Raw genomic sequence first — 15,858 nt, 5'->3', positions numbered from 1 at the left:
CGAGCATCAGAAAGGAAGGCTACACACCGCCATTCCTTGCTTGACTGGCTCAGCCAGACCCTTCTCTGCCATGGCCATTTGTCCTGCTTTGTAATTCACAGACTCAGAAGAGGCCACTGAGGTCCCAGGTCAGGGTGGGGGCCCAGATGCAGGCATCCCAACAACACCTGCTGCCTTCTGCTCAAAACCATCCAGAGAAGGGAGCTCATTAGCCCTCTGGCTCAGAGGCTCAAGTAGTTAAATGCCCGGGGGTTTTTCTCTCTCCGTATTTAATCAGGCTGTGCTTTGCATCTAACTTCAAAATGTTTTCCACATCATAGAACTTTGCTTGATAGAGAAGAGGGCTTCATCTTCAAATACTTCAGTCTTACCAAGTGCACTCAGTTGTCTTTCTTCAAGACAGATTTATATATCTATTCTGTCCATCTTTCTTCACCGGCTTCCCTTCTATTTCCCCATTATCCTTACTTCCCTTGTCTAAACTCATTCCAGTTGATCTGAATTCTTCTTACACAGTGGTACCCAGAAGAAACACAGCACCCAAGATGGACCTGACCATCACACCAAATTGACTTTCGTAATGAAACAAATAATAAATCCTGTGATTTTTCTCACTATGCAATGAAAAATTATCAAAACAGCAGACATTAAATTTTCTCCAAATAGAACCAGTACTTAATCAGTACAATAATGCAGCATAAGGACAAGGTAAGGAACAGAAAAGTAAAACCAAAATCTCCATAAAATGTTTAGATTGACTTTCATTTTTCATGAGAATAAGGGAGAGAGAGAAAATAAAAATCCATTCTCCAGACTTCAGATGCCACAGACATAATTTGCTCCAGGCTTCACCACCAAACAATAGCTCTTTTGTCTTCAAAGCCATCCGAATGATGTCATTTACCATAGTTACATATTGACTTTGCCTCTATTTGTAATTCTGCAATCGGCATTTTTACATCATTTGCGCCACTGAAAATTAAGCGATGACATAGACAGCAAAGTAGGCAACTCTGCAAATTACCCAGATTTACAAAGGTGACCTCAATCACTTAACTTCAGATGTACCAGATATCTGTCTCCTCTTTAAAGTGAGGTTTTATTTTATTGGGGAGGAGTCCAGACTAGGAGGAGGGGGGGTTGTCCTCAAAGGCATGATAATCTGATGAGCTGGCTCCCCTGTATATAATTTGACCTCTTCTTAGCCCTTTTATGACATTGTTAATATTTGTGTTTTATAGGTTTTTCAAATAATCTTTTATGATCTGTCACGAGTCATGTCACATGAGACGGGTAGATATTGATAGATGCTGTAACATGCCTAATGAGCTGCATATTCTGAATTTCCACCATCCAGCAGCACAGGATTTGCAGCCCTCCCAGGCTACCCAGAGGCGACAACAGGACCCCTCTGACCTACCGGAAACAGGAAATATGCACAAGTTTCATTAACAGTCTTGAAGAGACGTTGACCAGTGTGATGCTATTGCCACATCCCAGGCACTTCCAGTCTTCTTCACCTACATGGAGCACAAAGAATGGACACTTCAGCAGATGCTCTTTCACCGGCAGGTATATGGGAACAGGATATCCAGAAAGCCCAGCATTAGGAAAAGACCAATACTCTATTTGGGGCTCTTCTACAACCTGTTTCCTCTATAGTCGGCCACATGTTCCTAGGAAGACCGAAAGCAGAAGATGAAGGCAAGAAGTCCATTTCTAACAGCTAATACTCACCACAGTTGGGTCTCTAAGGAGCACAGCTGCATAGGCTAAATTATAGGCGAATCATTGGATTTGAGGAACTCGGCCGAAATCTATCCATACTATCCTTGCTGCGTCACAAGACAGCACAACAAAAAAGAGTTGCTTAAACAATCAGGCAGCTAAGAAAGACTTTCTCCGTCAATGAGGGCTTCACAGGTTCTTCAAAAGAAGGAAATAGCTTCTCTCTTAACAATGACTCCTCCCGACACAACCTCTTGGCAATCCCCAACTCAGTTGAAATGCCCACTTATTTTATTATTTATTTATAATTTGTATGCCGCCCATCCTCAGAAGAGACTCAGGGCGGCTTACAATAAAAGTCAGGACGGCTTACAATAAATCCCTGGTCAACTCTACTCTCAAGCCAAGGGATTGGGGGTGGGGGATCTGCAGTCTTGAACTACTTTAGCCCAGTGGTGGGATTCAGCCAGTCACACCACTTTGGAAGAACCAGTTGTTAGGTTTCTGAGCGCTTGGTGAACTGGTGTTGGAAGAAATCATTAGGGCAGAGAACCGGTTATTAAAATTATTTGAATCCCACCACTGCTTTGGCCATGGAACTAAATGCTCCCTACTGAACACAAAACTGCCAAAAGAAAAATATTGTTGACAAAACTGCTGGTATCAAAGTTGTGATTCCCAAAGTTTCACATGTATGTACTGGCTGTGCGCCTAGCCTACACAGTTTTTATGGACACTATACTGGTGGGTGGTTTTCATGGCTGGTAGCTGTTTGAGCAGTGCTGGGCCTCAGGGATAATGACTCTGGTCTACAGAAGAGATTCCCTCCCTCAGAAGATGCCAGCCATGGTTACCAGTGAAGTATCAGGAAAAGTTTTTTTAAACCATGGTCACTAACCCCGAAACCCAACACAAGGCACTGTTTTGAGCTCAATAACACTGTCAAGAATGTTAAGGGGGCATTAAAATGGAGTTCACTGCAGATGGCTCTCCGCTTGCTTTCAGCCAATAATGCATTTTGGCTAACAGCTGATGGACCTGCAGGGAACATCAGTTCAACAATGAATTCCTAAAATACCTATGTCTACCAATTATTTCTCATCATGCCAGCTTGCTTGCTGGTTCAGACAAAGGGCTTCTGCTGGGCTCCCTTCAGGCCCTCTCCTGCCATGCATGAGAGTGAATGGGAGGAAGAGCCGTGAACAGGAAGCCCATGAAATCCTTTGTTATGCCCTCCATTCATCCAAAGAGCCCTGACTGTGCCAGAGGCAGCCCTGAGATTTCAGCCCAAGCGCAGTTTCAGAAGAAAAGTATTTTCTGCCATACAATGTTAAAGCTCATTACCCACTTGGGCTGGATTATATGAGTTCAACTAGGGGTGTTCCCTAGAGTTGGAATACTAGTAGACCATTTTTTCATAAGGGGAAATGCAAGCTTCCTTTTAAGCTATAGACCAATTCATCATTAATACTGTAGCTCTGAACAACTGTTACATAACCTGAAAAGCTGGCCTTGTGAAACAGAATATTCTGACTAAAATGACACTGAATTCAATGAATCAAACTCCCACATTAGGCCTCTTTTTAATATTGCGTAATTCGGCTCATAAATGTGTAAGTTCATCCCTCTTTATACGACTTATTTTTGTGCAGCCTTTTATTTAATCGACAGAAACTGTCTGGAGAAAATTACCAGCTACAGAGGGCACCGTCTCTGATTTTGTTTCAATTTGTAAGTGAAAAATCAAGTATCCCAATGTGGCTTTTCTTCTGCAGGATTTAGATTTGATAACATCTCGGTGGCTTGTAATCAAGATAATGATGCCCCACCACTACTTTAGGTCTCAGATTAGAAGGAAAGTTGGTTACTTGGTTGGAAATGCAAGAATAGATACAGTCAGTATAACAGAAACCTTAGAAGGTCCTGAATCCACAGTTAAGACAGAGAAGGGTTCACTGGAGGTGGGGGAGAGAGAGAAAATCCTCTTTATAGCAAGGAGGGTATCAATCTAATACAGTGGAAGATCAATTCCTCTGCCGAATTGCTGAAGATGGCAACAGCCAGCCTTAGAGATAAATCAAAACTTGGGAGATGCTATTGAGTGTCCGGTCAAAATGCTGAAAGGTATCTTGAGATGATAAAGATTGGGAGGCATACAGAAGAAAGGGTCTTACAATACCGTGTCAATTACCTTCCATAGACTAGATATTATATGCTGAAAACATATTGAAGGAGGTTGAATTGGAAGATGAGTAGCTTTTAAAACTGGAGGAAAAAGCATTAATAATCTATGTGATGCTGAAAATTATCTGATAGCTAGAAATGCAAAACAATCTACAAACTCCAGTGATGACCCTTGAGAACATAGTGAAAAAAGGGAGGCTAAGATTAAATAAACAGAAAACCAACCTAACCAACAACCAACCTTAACATTAACAACGAAAATACTGAAACGGCAGGTAGCATTGTCTGTTAGGATCAATTGTCAATAGCAAATGAATCAGCAGTCAAGAAATATGTCAGAGTCTAGCACTTAGTACAATGAAGGCCTCAGAAAAAATATTCAGGATGTGTTTACACTTACAAAGATCGGAATCGTGCAGCCGGTGATTTCCTTGCGAGATTTCATGGATGGGAATGGATCTCTGGAGAAACAGCACAGATCATTTTGAATTTTGGCTCTGGACAAGACTTCTGAGAATGCCATTGGACAACCAAGAAAAGGAACAATGAATCATAGAACAAATCAACCTAGAGATCTTACTCAGGGCACACATGAATAGGGCCCCTTCTGGGACAAGAGTGCTGGGACTTATAACTCTTGCAAAAGCAGCAGTTGGGGGCTTCAGTCATGTTCCTGCCTCACAAGGCAGTCTCTAGTAGCCCCCCACCCCAAGAGGGAGAAAGCTTAAGTTGCAACCACTGAACCTTCAGTAGCTGGATTTCCCTCCTTGGGCCACTGAGTTCCGAGGGCAGCTTAAGGTGATCGAGCTGCAATGAGACTGGGGAGAATGCAAGCGTGGGGGTGAGTATTGGGGTGATTAAGTGGGGGTGACTGGCTGCCTTGACCAAGATGAGAACAGCGGGGTAGGGGAGATCTGAGGGAGGCAGGATGGACATCAAGACCATGAGAGGTATGGTGTGATCCCATGGATGGGTCACTCTTGAAAGCACTGGGCAGGCCATTTAAGTGCAACCAGAATGTCCAGCCCAAAGGGTAGTCTTAGCAGGGTGGTCTTTTCCCTGTAATTATTGCTTTTTCTTTCTTATTATACTTATTCTCTACTTTCTCTTCTCTGTTCCTCAAGAATGATACTAATGCTCTGTGATACGGCACAAATATTTTGTATGAATACCTGGAGGTACTTTGGGATTACATTTTGACATACCTCCATAGAAGCAAATGTACTTTTCAGAATGAGATAGCCATTCCTTCTTGTTGGTTGGAAAAAAAACCCTGATACTTGAAAGAGAAGTTCAAATGAATGCATCTGCAAGAGATGCTCGTCATGGAATTGAAAACAGCCAAAAAAGAGCAGCACATCCTCTCCCTCAGAGGATGCCTCAGCTGCTGACCTCTCAAAGCCTTCCCAAGCATTCAGTCAAAAAAGTCTACCTTCCCTGTTAAACCTCTTAGCCACGTCCTGCCCAAAGAGCTTGGCCATCTTGGCAACATCATCCTAGGTGCTCCAAGAAAGCATTTGCTGATCAATTGAGAGCAATAATAAGTAGAGTTTCATGGCAGGAAAAGGAACTCAAAGTAAGAAGGCATTCCCCAAACAGGAAATATAAAAGCGCAATTGCAAACAATTCCTGGTAAACAGAAAATGGGAGAGAGGAGCAGATAGTGAGACTGTACAAATAAATTTAGCAAAGATTTTTAAAAAAAAACCAAAGGATGGAAAAGGAAGGTCTCCAGTGATGAACAGCCTGGAACTGCAGAGTTTCTCATGCTGTGCAACTGGAATGTCATTGTAGCTGCTCTGCTAACATCATCTGTTCTGATGGATTAGCATCTGGAGAATTGTTGATGGACTTGGACATTACCTGTCCAACACCCCTAACCCATGATCATGGATGAATTCATGAGTCGACATATGATTGGCACACATTTGTTTCTGTGCCTTGTAGTAGGTAATTGTTAACACCACCACTCTTCTCTGGGCACAGATCAGTAATAGGCCCTGTGCTCTGTAGACAGCAACTGTCATTCAGGGTTTTTCTTTCCCCACAGACCGAAAGCTGGTTTTTTCATGTATGATCCTTTCTGTATGAACTCTTTCTAGGTCCCACCAGTATAGAAATGTCTTCATTCCTCGGTGTAGCTTACGGAAAGAGTTGTTTCCGCCTCCAGCTATCATTTATGGAACTCTATAACTATATAGACTCTTTGTTCACTGTTCCAATCCTGATATCATTTTTTGCTCCCAAACTACTATAAAGTTGCATTTGCCACAAGACACATACCAGACTGTGTTCAGGAAGGAAAAGAAACATGCCATGAGCATTAGAGACCATGGTTGCCGTGACAGGTTCCCTGTTATTTCAGTTTCTTAAGGTATACCAGGAGACATATTTATTTCTTCTTGCTTCCTTCTCAGCTTTGCACTTAGCTAAACACATCCTTTTGGACCTCTCCTGCCCAAACCCTTTTAAGATTTTTGATTCACTCACTTGGTGAGCTCATTTCTTGGAAACGGGCTACTTTATATTCCCCCTGCAGCCTTTCCAATGGCCTCCGCTTCCTCAGCAGGAAGCAGTCATTTAATCACTCACAGTAGGGAATCAAAGGCATCCTCTTCCCCATCGTATTCAGATGTGGCTTACTCAGAGTAGAGCATGCCTAGTCCTCATTCCTTCCTCTTCTGCACTTGTTTAGAGCTACCCAACTCTGTTAATGCTCCCTCTTTGGCTGGCTCTGTCCCATCCCTGGAGGGTTCGCATGAACCCTCAAAGAAAACAAAACACCAAGACATTGCAAAGCGTCTAGAATAATTCGATTTCCAGCCTCAAAATTCAAATCCGAGGCAAAAGCCCACACGGCACAGCTGCAAAAATGGCCAGCTGGCTTGAGTCGCCCAATAATATAGAGCCTGGCTAAGGCAAAATGCAATTCCGGAGCATGAAAACATTTCAGACTTTCAATCAACTTTCCAAAGAAGTCTGAACAATCATGTTCAACGCAGGCGCCACACAATCTTTTTTTTCTTTTTAACACCTAAGAGCTAGAGAGATTTTGCCTATCGTTAAAGACCCCAAGCGCTCCGCTTGGGCTGCAGGTGTGTTTTCCCTGGAAGAGCTTCTCAGCCACGGCAATTCCTCAACACGGGAGGACTTTTCCCTCCCAGAATCCCCAACCAGGAGGGCTGCATCTGCTGGGACGGGACGCCAGGCTGGCCGGGCAAGGTTCCCCCCACAAGGGGCCACGAAGGGAGCCCTCATCGCCCTCGCTGCTCACAGGCTCCCCGGCTTGGCCTCCTCCAAGGACACCCCCCCCCCGGCAGGACACCAGAAAGGACCCGCTCTCTGTCGGGGGAGGGGGTCCTCCGGGGCCTCTCCCGGGTCACCCCCTCTCCTCCTTCAACCGAGCGAGGAGGGCCCCTCAGGGTCGCACCAGAGCCCGGGTCCCCCCGAGGATGCGGCTCCCGGGAAACCTGAGCGGGGCTCGGCCACGCGCCCTGTCGAACACCTGGCGCCGGGCCAGCCGGCTCCCCCCGCGGCTGCCTCCTTACCCGCCGGCATGGTCACCCCGCCGTCCATGGTCTTCGAGCACCGCCTCGGCCACCCCGCACGCGCGTGACGTCACCGCCGGGGCGAAGGCGGGAGCCTCCCACAAACACGCCGCCCCCTCCCCCCGCGCTCGCCAGCACAGCGGAGACCGTGAGCGACGTCGCACCTGGACCTCCGGCCACGCCCCGCCCCTGCCTTCACGCGGCCAATGACCGGGCCCACGCCGGCTCCTCCCCTTTTCCCCGCCCGCCGGTTCCGACCAATGGGGCCGCGGAACGAGACTTGGACGCCCGCCTCCTCCTTTTCAACTGCTCTCTCTGCGGCGTTCTATCCACGCCCCTAGTTCAACCGGGCAGGCAATCGACTGCCCGGGGAGGGGAGGGGAGGGAAGGGACAGAACGGAATGCAGCGCCGCAGAAGCTATGCGACCCAGTAAGGCAGCATAGTATACCTTGTTCTGCGGTCGAGGCCCTCGGGTGAAGTCAGGCTAGGCTGGTGGCCCTAGGAAGAAGGCAGGCTCCGAGAGAATCAGTGGGAAAACCCTGGGACTCCGATGATCCAACAATTGCATCCCAGCCTTGGGATGGGGCTCCTCTTCCGTGGTAGAAGCGCCTCTCCAAGCCATTTGTTAGGAAATGAACTCCACACAGCAGTTGGATAATGTAAAAAGGTGTTTATTCTGACTTTCACAACAGTGAAAATTAGTGAACAGCAGTGTTGCACAGTGGTACCATACTTTGCTAACCACAAGCCAAGAGGAATCTGGATAGATGATGTGGAGAAAAAAAAGGGGGGGTTACAAAGAGTGTGAGGCAGGGAAGGTCTTTAAGACTAGAGGAAGTTGGGGGGGGGGGATCTGCTTATCAAGCAAACATGACCAGAGGGGCTAGTGGCTCCCTGAAGCCAAGGAAGCCCAGAATCTGCCACAATCGGCTGCCAGAAACTTTTTCAGATGCCAGGCAATTCTGTTCCCCTCAAAAGAAGGCAAGACCGAAATCCCCCACCCCCAAAGACAATGGACTTTGGCCAGCATAGCCAATCCAACCGTCAATGTCTGACAATTCAACACTATCCCACCATCACACCCATTTGACCATTTGTATAAGATTGATTTTAGAAATCTGGCTTTTCCAGTGTGATAAAAATTTCTAGCAAAGGGAAAAATAAAATATATTTGTTTATGTTTCAATGCAACTGAATGTTTTTTTTTTCGTTGACAGTAGGTGGCGCTGATTTTCAAGGAATGGAGCCTTCTTGTTACCAAGCCTGACTTTGTTGACAAGCTATCTAACATTGCTGTATCAAGCTAGGTCTGCCTCCTGTCCTGAAAGACCAAGAGCCAGGATAGAAATTGGACCACAAGAAAATTCACATTTGGTATCTTGCTTCTTCTGTGAAAGGAAACGGTGGTGACATGCATCTTGCTCTTGAGATTTCCAACCTCACCCCCCACATCACAGCTACAGGAAAAATAAGCCTCAACGTCACTGGGGTCTGACCAGCAAGCCTTGGTTAACATCCAAAAGAATCACAAAATAAATACGTCTTACAAGAGTATTGGCAGTCGGTCAAGCGAGTGTCGCATCCCAAAAGATTCAACCGCAATGTTTTTAAAGCATGATTCCTCCTCCGCCCCTTCTATAAAGAGTTCTCCAAATGCACCCAGTACCATCATGTGAGATGCTCTGTGGCTAAACCACTGCTGAATTGGGCCCATGATTACCCTTCAAAAAAAAATCATGTCTTTGGTAATTTGAAAAAGCTCACACACCAATGGCCCCTTGACCACACACAAAGCGCTTAAGCAGAATTCCTTACTTTGTCAAAAGTGTACAGATTCCCATTTGCGTAATAATCATAATTGTGAGGTGGGGAGGCATAAAATACTCAGCAAATTATCCCCGTCTCAGTTAACCTATTCCAAATATGGCAAAAAAAAATGTACATTTCAGGAAGGAGAGATGTAGATATATAAGAACAGCAGCTGGAATTATGTCTACTTAAATTAAAAGTTGATAGCTGCTACAAACTCTTTAAAACACTGCTTTTATCAGTGAGGAAGTGTGCTGCATGACAGCTAACAGCCCCTTCAAAACCCTGAGATGAGAGATTCTCCCCCCTCCCCGATTCCAGTAATTTAGATATGCTACCGTTTTAGATTAGAGTCTTTTATCCTTTCATTTTGTGATTGCTGGAAAAACAAAGATAGTCTTTTATCAATTGGGTATGTAACAGCAGGAATGGGACACAATCCTCTTCAACCAGATAGAAGATATTGCCTTCTAAAGAAGATATTACCTGGAGTCAGTTGGCTTTTGGGCAAGATGTACAGCTGGGTTCTGAAGTCCACTGATCTTCCTCTCACTGCTCTTGAGACACAAGATAGTGGGGTATATGACAAGAGGCTCCACTGCTAGCCACCATGCCTGATTCCCTTTGGGGCAGCATCTCTTCCAGATGTTTGGCACAAGATTCAAATGCTCCTCGTTGAGATCCGGAGCTTAAAGCTAGGGTCACAGTTCCAGCCAGATCCTTGCTGTGTGAGTTATGGCTGAGCTTCAGAAAACTTTTTAAATCATTAATTCGGTAGCTCTGGAAAAATAAGAGAGACTCCTCCTCACACAAAGACACCAGTGGCTTTCAGGAGCCCATCATTAGCTGAAGAATTGGACACCAAGAGGCAGACAGAGAGACAAGCAGCAGTCTGTGGCTGGTTCAGAGTTCCACAAGGTATGGAGCAAAGTTAAGCTATCAGGAGCCAGAACATGATGACGAGGGCCACGAACAGGAAGAGGCGAGAAAGAAACTGTTCATCCACATACTGAGGAGTCCCTGGAACAGCTAAGGAAAGCGAAAACAAAGCCCACAGTTATCACCTGATTGTTAGAATTTACAAATGAAACTATGTTTTCCGAGAGTTGGAACTCTAGGTGTGGAATCAGTCTCTAAAGCTGTTTTATTAGGCGGCTTCCCAGAGTCCTTAAAATGGGCAGTCCCTACAACTGTCTTGTCTTCTTAGAAATAGATGCATTTTGGAAGGAAGAACTTCTTCCAAAGGATCTATGGGTTCCCTGCTTATTTAGTCATTATACTTGTTGTGTTAGTAATACAGTTGTTAAATGAATTTGGTTTCCCCATTGAGAAGGTTGCAAAAGGTGATCACGTGACCCAAGGACACTGCAACTGTCATAAATATGAACCACTTGCCAAGCATCCAAATGCTGGTCGTGTGACCATGGATAGGCTGCAATGGTTGTGTGAAAAACTGTCATAAGTCACTTTTTTCAATGCTGTTGTAACTTCAAATGGTCAGTAAACAAACTATAGTTAAAGTCAAGGACAACCTGCATTGTAAAAAATTATTAAATCACTGGAAGTAGATTTCAATTAAATATGAGAAAATATCTACAAGTCCATTAAAGAGTTTAGCCAATGACCCAGAGAGATAATGAGCATCCTTTCCCTGGATATATCCAAGGGGAAACTGGATGGACATCAGATAAGAGTGCTTTATTGTGGATCCCTGCCATGGCAGAAGCTGCACTGAAGAGGCCATCCCAATGCAAGGCTTTTGCGCATTAGCTGTTCAGGAAGGCCATAAAAACTATCAGTGCAACAGTTTGTCTCCAAAAGGAGTGGGTGCTCCAGCATTAGAAGTTTTTAAAGAAAAGATTGGACAGCCAGTTCTCCGGAATGGTGTATGGTCTCCAGCTTGGGCAGGAGGTTGGAGTTGAGGACCTCCAAAGTTCTTTCCAACTCTGTTATTCTGTGTTCTTCCAGGTATCGCAAAGATCTCCCAAAGGAGATGTCCCTGTTCTCTAGGGCAGGGGTCTTCAACCTTGGCAACTCTAAGACTTATGGACTACAACACCCAGAGTTCCTTAGCAGCTTCGCTTCACTGCCTGAGGAATTTTGGGAGTTGAAGTCCAAAAGTTTTTAAATTGCCACAGTTGGAGATCCCTGCTCTAGAGCCTGCTACAATTGATCAGATAATGACTCTGAAGAGGGTCATATACAGTACAGATGCTCATTGGGCAAGGTGAGCAGATGAGTATTGATTCAGGGACGAATAGTTAAGCAAACCAGATCAGAATACTTGATTGCACAACAACTGAAGCTCAATGAAGCAATGCCCAGTCACAATTAGCCAGGGTAACTTTATTTCATTCCTTACCTGGAGGGGGCCGCCCATCGTTTATATTGAAGGCTGTAGCAAATATGCCAAATGGAAATGCTCCAATTCCAAATGACATTTGGAAGCCTCCATCACCAAACCCAAAACCCTGGAAACCCTAGAAACAAAAAAATGATCACGTGTATATATGTCCTAGTTTACAGACTAAAACCTGGCTGGTTGCAGTCTCCTTCAGTAGATTAGAGGGACTTCGCAGTGTGCGCTGCTGTGAGAACATTATGTGCTGAGAGTAGCATCCCAGACCGAACTACTTGATGGACTTCGCTCCATTTCCCTTCCAACAGAAGAGAATAAACATAGCTCAGGGATGAACTGTGAAATCCTTGCTGCTCTTCAAGCTTAGTGGTTTGCGTGTAGACGTTTCATTACCCAACTAGGGAACATCATCCATGCTTCTTTGGCCTTGCCTCCTTCCATTCAGGTGGCAATCCTTTATTGCCTTTACTATTATTCTGAAACTTTTCAATGAGGGGGGGGGGCTCCCTAAGAGAAGCAGTAAGGGACCTCCGCAGAAATACAGTGACAGGAGATTCATTCAAGGCTTTGTAAGAGAGTCACATTAGTCCATGGGAGTAAAACATCCGAGTGTGTAATCCCTTGTTCAACAAACGTATAATTGCATTTCAGTTCATTAAATGGGTCCATCTGAAAAGGTGCTGCAGATTCCCGATGCTTGAGCTACAGATCATGAACGTTGATGCCTTTAACAGAATTCGTTAGCTGTGAAAGGGGCTACCGGAGTCCTGGTTTCAGGGCTTTGTTAGTGTGTTCTCATGCAATTGTTTTGGGTGCAAGAATGCAGCGTGTTTCCAATTTAAATTGGACAAGTTGATCGCATGCTAGCTTTCCCAAGACTTTAAGAGATAAGCACGATGGGTCTTTGCTAGTCAGAGGCGGCAAAACATGCCTGAGCAACCTGAGCTTATCCTCATAGCAAAAAGAGCCGAAAGATCAGAAAGCACCTCCAGGCTGGGCAAGGCAGCCTGTGTGCTTTGCCACGGGAGCTTCAGGCAGAAGCCATGCCGAAAAGGTGCCCTCCACCCCCAGGACCTGATTCAATAAGGCTTTTGCTCTCCGGGAAGAAGAAGACCAAAGTGCTCCTTAATCATCCCCAGCAGCGCTGTTTGTTTGATGAAAAGAAACCCGAGAGCAGCCTCTGGAGGCTCCCCGACTTGCATGGAAACAGGCAACTCTTTCATCAGGTCAGGCACACTCCGCCACTCAGGGCTACGAAAGGTTAAAACGGCCCATTTTCTCCAGAGTCTGCTAGTTATAAAATCAGCCTTCACAATCTCTTTGGACAGAACATGCTGCACCTCATGTAATGCAGGCTAAGTTGATACCCACTATATTTTAAAGCTGAGTTTCCAACCTTGACAAGTTTAAAAGTTGTGACTTCAACTCCCAGAATTCTGAAATCACTGTCTAAAAGTCACTGCCTAAATCGGAGGTGTCCAGCCTTTGCCACTTTTAAGACTTATGGACTTCAACTCCCAGAATTGCTTTGTTTGCTGGTGAATTCTGGGAATTGAAGTCCACAAGCCTTAAGGTTGCCAAGATGGGGAACTCCTGTTTTAAGGGTAGTCACACTGCAGCTGAGTACACACTCAGATTCGGGTTTTCCCAGATGTGCCAATATGCCACCTCTAATAAAATGGAACTTTGAGGAAATTCAAGCCTCGGAGTCTCTTTTCCTTAGGGGTATTGCTTGAAAACCTGACAGGAATCTACACCAGAGCATTATTTCTGTCAGCAATTTAACTCTCTCTACATAAGTGGTCATCCAAGATTTGCCTGGTTCAATTTGGCTTACAAAGACCCGAAATAGACAAGTCTGAAAAGTTTCCCACCACCAATGGACCAGCTTTGCTGCATTCTCACTCGGCATTTATGAGAAGCACAAGCCTCTCCCATATTCTCCGTACTCACCCCTCTGTTTTCTGGCTCAGGTCTCTGGCCTTGAGGTCGAGGTGGTGTTTTCTCCCTGCAAGATACAATCCATTATGGGGCTTAATGAGGATATTTAGCAATTGGCTGGAGGCCCCAATGGGAGAGTAGCAGATCCCACCTCTCCCCTATACATTCTCTTCCAAAGAGAGAGAGAGAAAGCACACTTTATTTTGACGTTGCAAGCTGCCCAGAATCTCCTTGCAGTGAGATGGGCAACAAACAAATTTAATAAATAAATATTGCTGAGGCCCAGAGCCTCTCTCTCTCTCCCTCTGGGCCTCAGCCCCTCCTTTTCATCTTAAGAGCCAACCTGTTGCAGCATTTCTACCCCTGTGGTGAGAAAGCATCAGTCAGTGCACAGAGAAGGTCTCCGCCTCTATGTCACCTGTCTTCTTGGTTTTTAGTTATTTATTTAATCTTAATTTCAATTGTTTTTTATTCTTTACCTTTTTATCATTTCATAAGCCACCCAGGGTTGCTGCAACAGTGAGGACACAAATAAACCTCCAAGTGGCCTCAACAACTCTCTAAAAGGATGCAAATGACCAGCTATCTGCAAGGAGTATAAATCCTTCCATTCCCCACCATCCAGTCAGAGCTGAAGAAGTTCCTTGGGTGAGAAGCAAAACGTCTTCAAAGAAAAACCAAGAAAGTCCAGTTATGCCTCTTGAAAAAGCACCTTTGGGACATGCAAGAGAGCTGCAGGCCTGGCTGCCACAGTGCCAATCACAAGGAGACCCAGGGGCAGAGTGGACACCCACAGCCTGAAAATGGCTTTACAGAAACCCAGCAAGGTTCACCCCAAGGATGCAGAAGCAGCTCCCAAGTCCTCCATGTTTTAGCAGACCCTGGTCATGAGAACCCCACATAGGCTGGTATGAGTCATGTATGAGCAGAGCTAGCAAACAGCCATTCAAGAAAAAGCCTCTACTGTTACTATCTGTCTTCTGAAAGAATCCCCATCAAGTCCCAAAAAGACAAAATCCTCTTGGATATCGGGTTTTTAAAATATTATTTCTAAGTTCCAGAGAAGGCTTCCACTGTTCAGTAATGCAGCTGCCTATGGCAGATTTGGACTATGACTTGAGAAGCTTACCTAATGCTAAATTTGTCCTTCCTTCAGATTCTTTCTCGCCTATCCTACTAAGATAGGGAGAGGATGGGAGGAGAAACCCCCAGAATCAAGCCTGACAATCTTATTTGTTGATTCTTGGCCTGTGAGCCTTCTGGGTTGACACACCAAAAGGAAGATGTGGAACACTATATTTCCCGTCTCCAGCTGCATTGTGTGAAGCCACCCAGAATTCTGCAGCTGGGGACGAGCAGCACATGGAGCAATCTATTACCAGTAACAAATATTTGAATAGTGCGATTCTTACAAGTAAGAAAAAGTTGCTGAAACCTGAAGACTGATCTGAGTCAAGAGTAGCCAGACAGGTTTTCTTCCATAAATTCCACTTGAGGAGAACTTGAAAGCAAAAGGCTGTTCCCAGGGGAGGCCGTCTTACCTGGGGTCCTGTTGTCCGGTGCTGCCCCTTCCATAAAGCGGTATAACTTTATCACGGCTGATTCCTGCTTTACATACAGGACACACCTGTCTGTTTGGCCTGGTCTCTAGCCACTGAAAGGCAGAAAAGGGGAACGGCATCTGGTGAAAACCTGGACGACAACAGAAGAATGCCTTGCATCTCCCAGGCCTCAGGGCAGGGAGTCTGTGGAACTCTGGGGTGGTTGCTAGTTATGTGACTTTGTCTGGACACCTGAATTCTTTTTCTTCGTTTTTCTATTTTAAGCATAATAACTTAGGAGCCACCCAGAGTCGTTTTGGAATTGAGGGTCTCCTAAATCTATCAAATTAAAAAAAACCCATGGAGTGCTGCAAAAATGCTACCTATTGGCTTTACGGGTAATCCTTGTTTAGTGAGCACAATTAAGACTGGCAACGTGATCCCTAAGCAAAGTGGTCATTAAATGAAAAAGGTGACCATGACAGCACTGACAATTTTACTTCAGGTTTCCTCTGCTTTACAGCATCAGGATATAATCTCAAACATCTGGCTGAGCCCAAATGGCTGAGAAAATAGTCCTTTTTTCTCAGTCCCACACTCTTTGGAAGGTTCACTGTGATGCTGGGATAAGTAGCAAGAAGAGAATTGATGTTTGTATTTACATTAATTGGTGAGAAAGGGATTAGAAGAGACTAAGCCAGCACACAATAGGAATACACATGGAAAGGAATGCACTGGTGTTTAGGA

General features: G+C 45.1%; 2 protein-coding genes across 3 annotated transcripts in view; both read right to left on the bottom strand.

The window, feature by feature from the left end:
• The window catches only part of LIMK2 (LIM domain kinase 2), a 60,235-nt gene extending 52,616 nt beyond the window's left edge, over positions 1 to 7,619 (bottom strand). Inside the window, exons 1-2 of the mRNA XM_032230114.1 lie at positions 7,461 to 7,619; positions 1,421 to 1,520 (exon numbers count right to left, since the gene is read on the bottom strand). Of these exons, the coding sequence (XP_032086005.1) occupies positions 1,421 to 1,520; positions 7,461 to 7,488 (128 nt within the window). The 5' untranslated portion in view covers positions 7,489 to 7,619. The remainder of the gene's footprint in view (positions 1 to 1,420; positions 1,521 to 7,460) is intronic.
• Positions 7,620 to 8,116: 497 nt separating this feature from the next.
• RNF185 (ring finger protein 185) overlaps positions 8,117 to 15,858 on the bottom strand; it is a 32,136-nt gene continuing 24,394 nt past the window's right edge. For both annotated transcript variants that reach the window (XM_032228708.1, XM_032228709.1), the window contains exons 4-7: positions 15,112 to 15,224; positions 13,583 to 13,637; positions 11,633 to 11,750; positions 8,117 to 10,299 (exon numbers count right to left, since the gene is read on the bottom strand). In XM_032228708.1, coding sequence (XP_032084599.1) covers positions 10,202 to 10,299; positions 11,633 to 11,750; positions 13,583 to 13,637; positions 15,112 to 15,224 — 384 coding nt within the window. In that variant the 3' untranslated portion in view covers positions 8,117 to 10,201. The remainder of the gene's footprint in view (positions 10,300 to 11,632; positions 11,751 to 13,582; positions 13,638 to 15,111; positions 15,225 to 15,858) is intronic.

This window comes from Thamnophis elegans, chromosome 13, assembly GCF_009769535.1.
Source record: "Thamnophis elegans isolate rThaEle1 chromosome 13, rThaEle1.pri, whole genome shotgun sequence".
Classification (NCBI taxonomy): Eukaryota; Metazoa; Chordata; class Lepidosauria; order Squamata; family Colubridae; genus Thamnophis; species Thamnophis elegans.
This window is presented reverse-complemented; position numbering and strand designations above follow the sequence as displayed.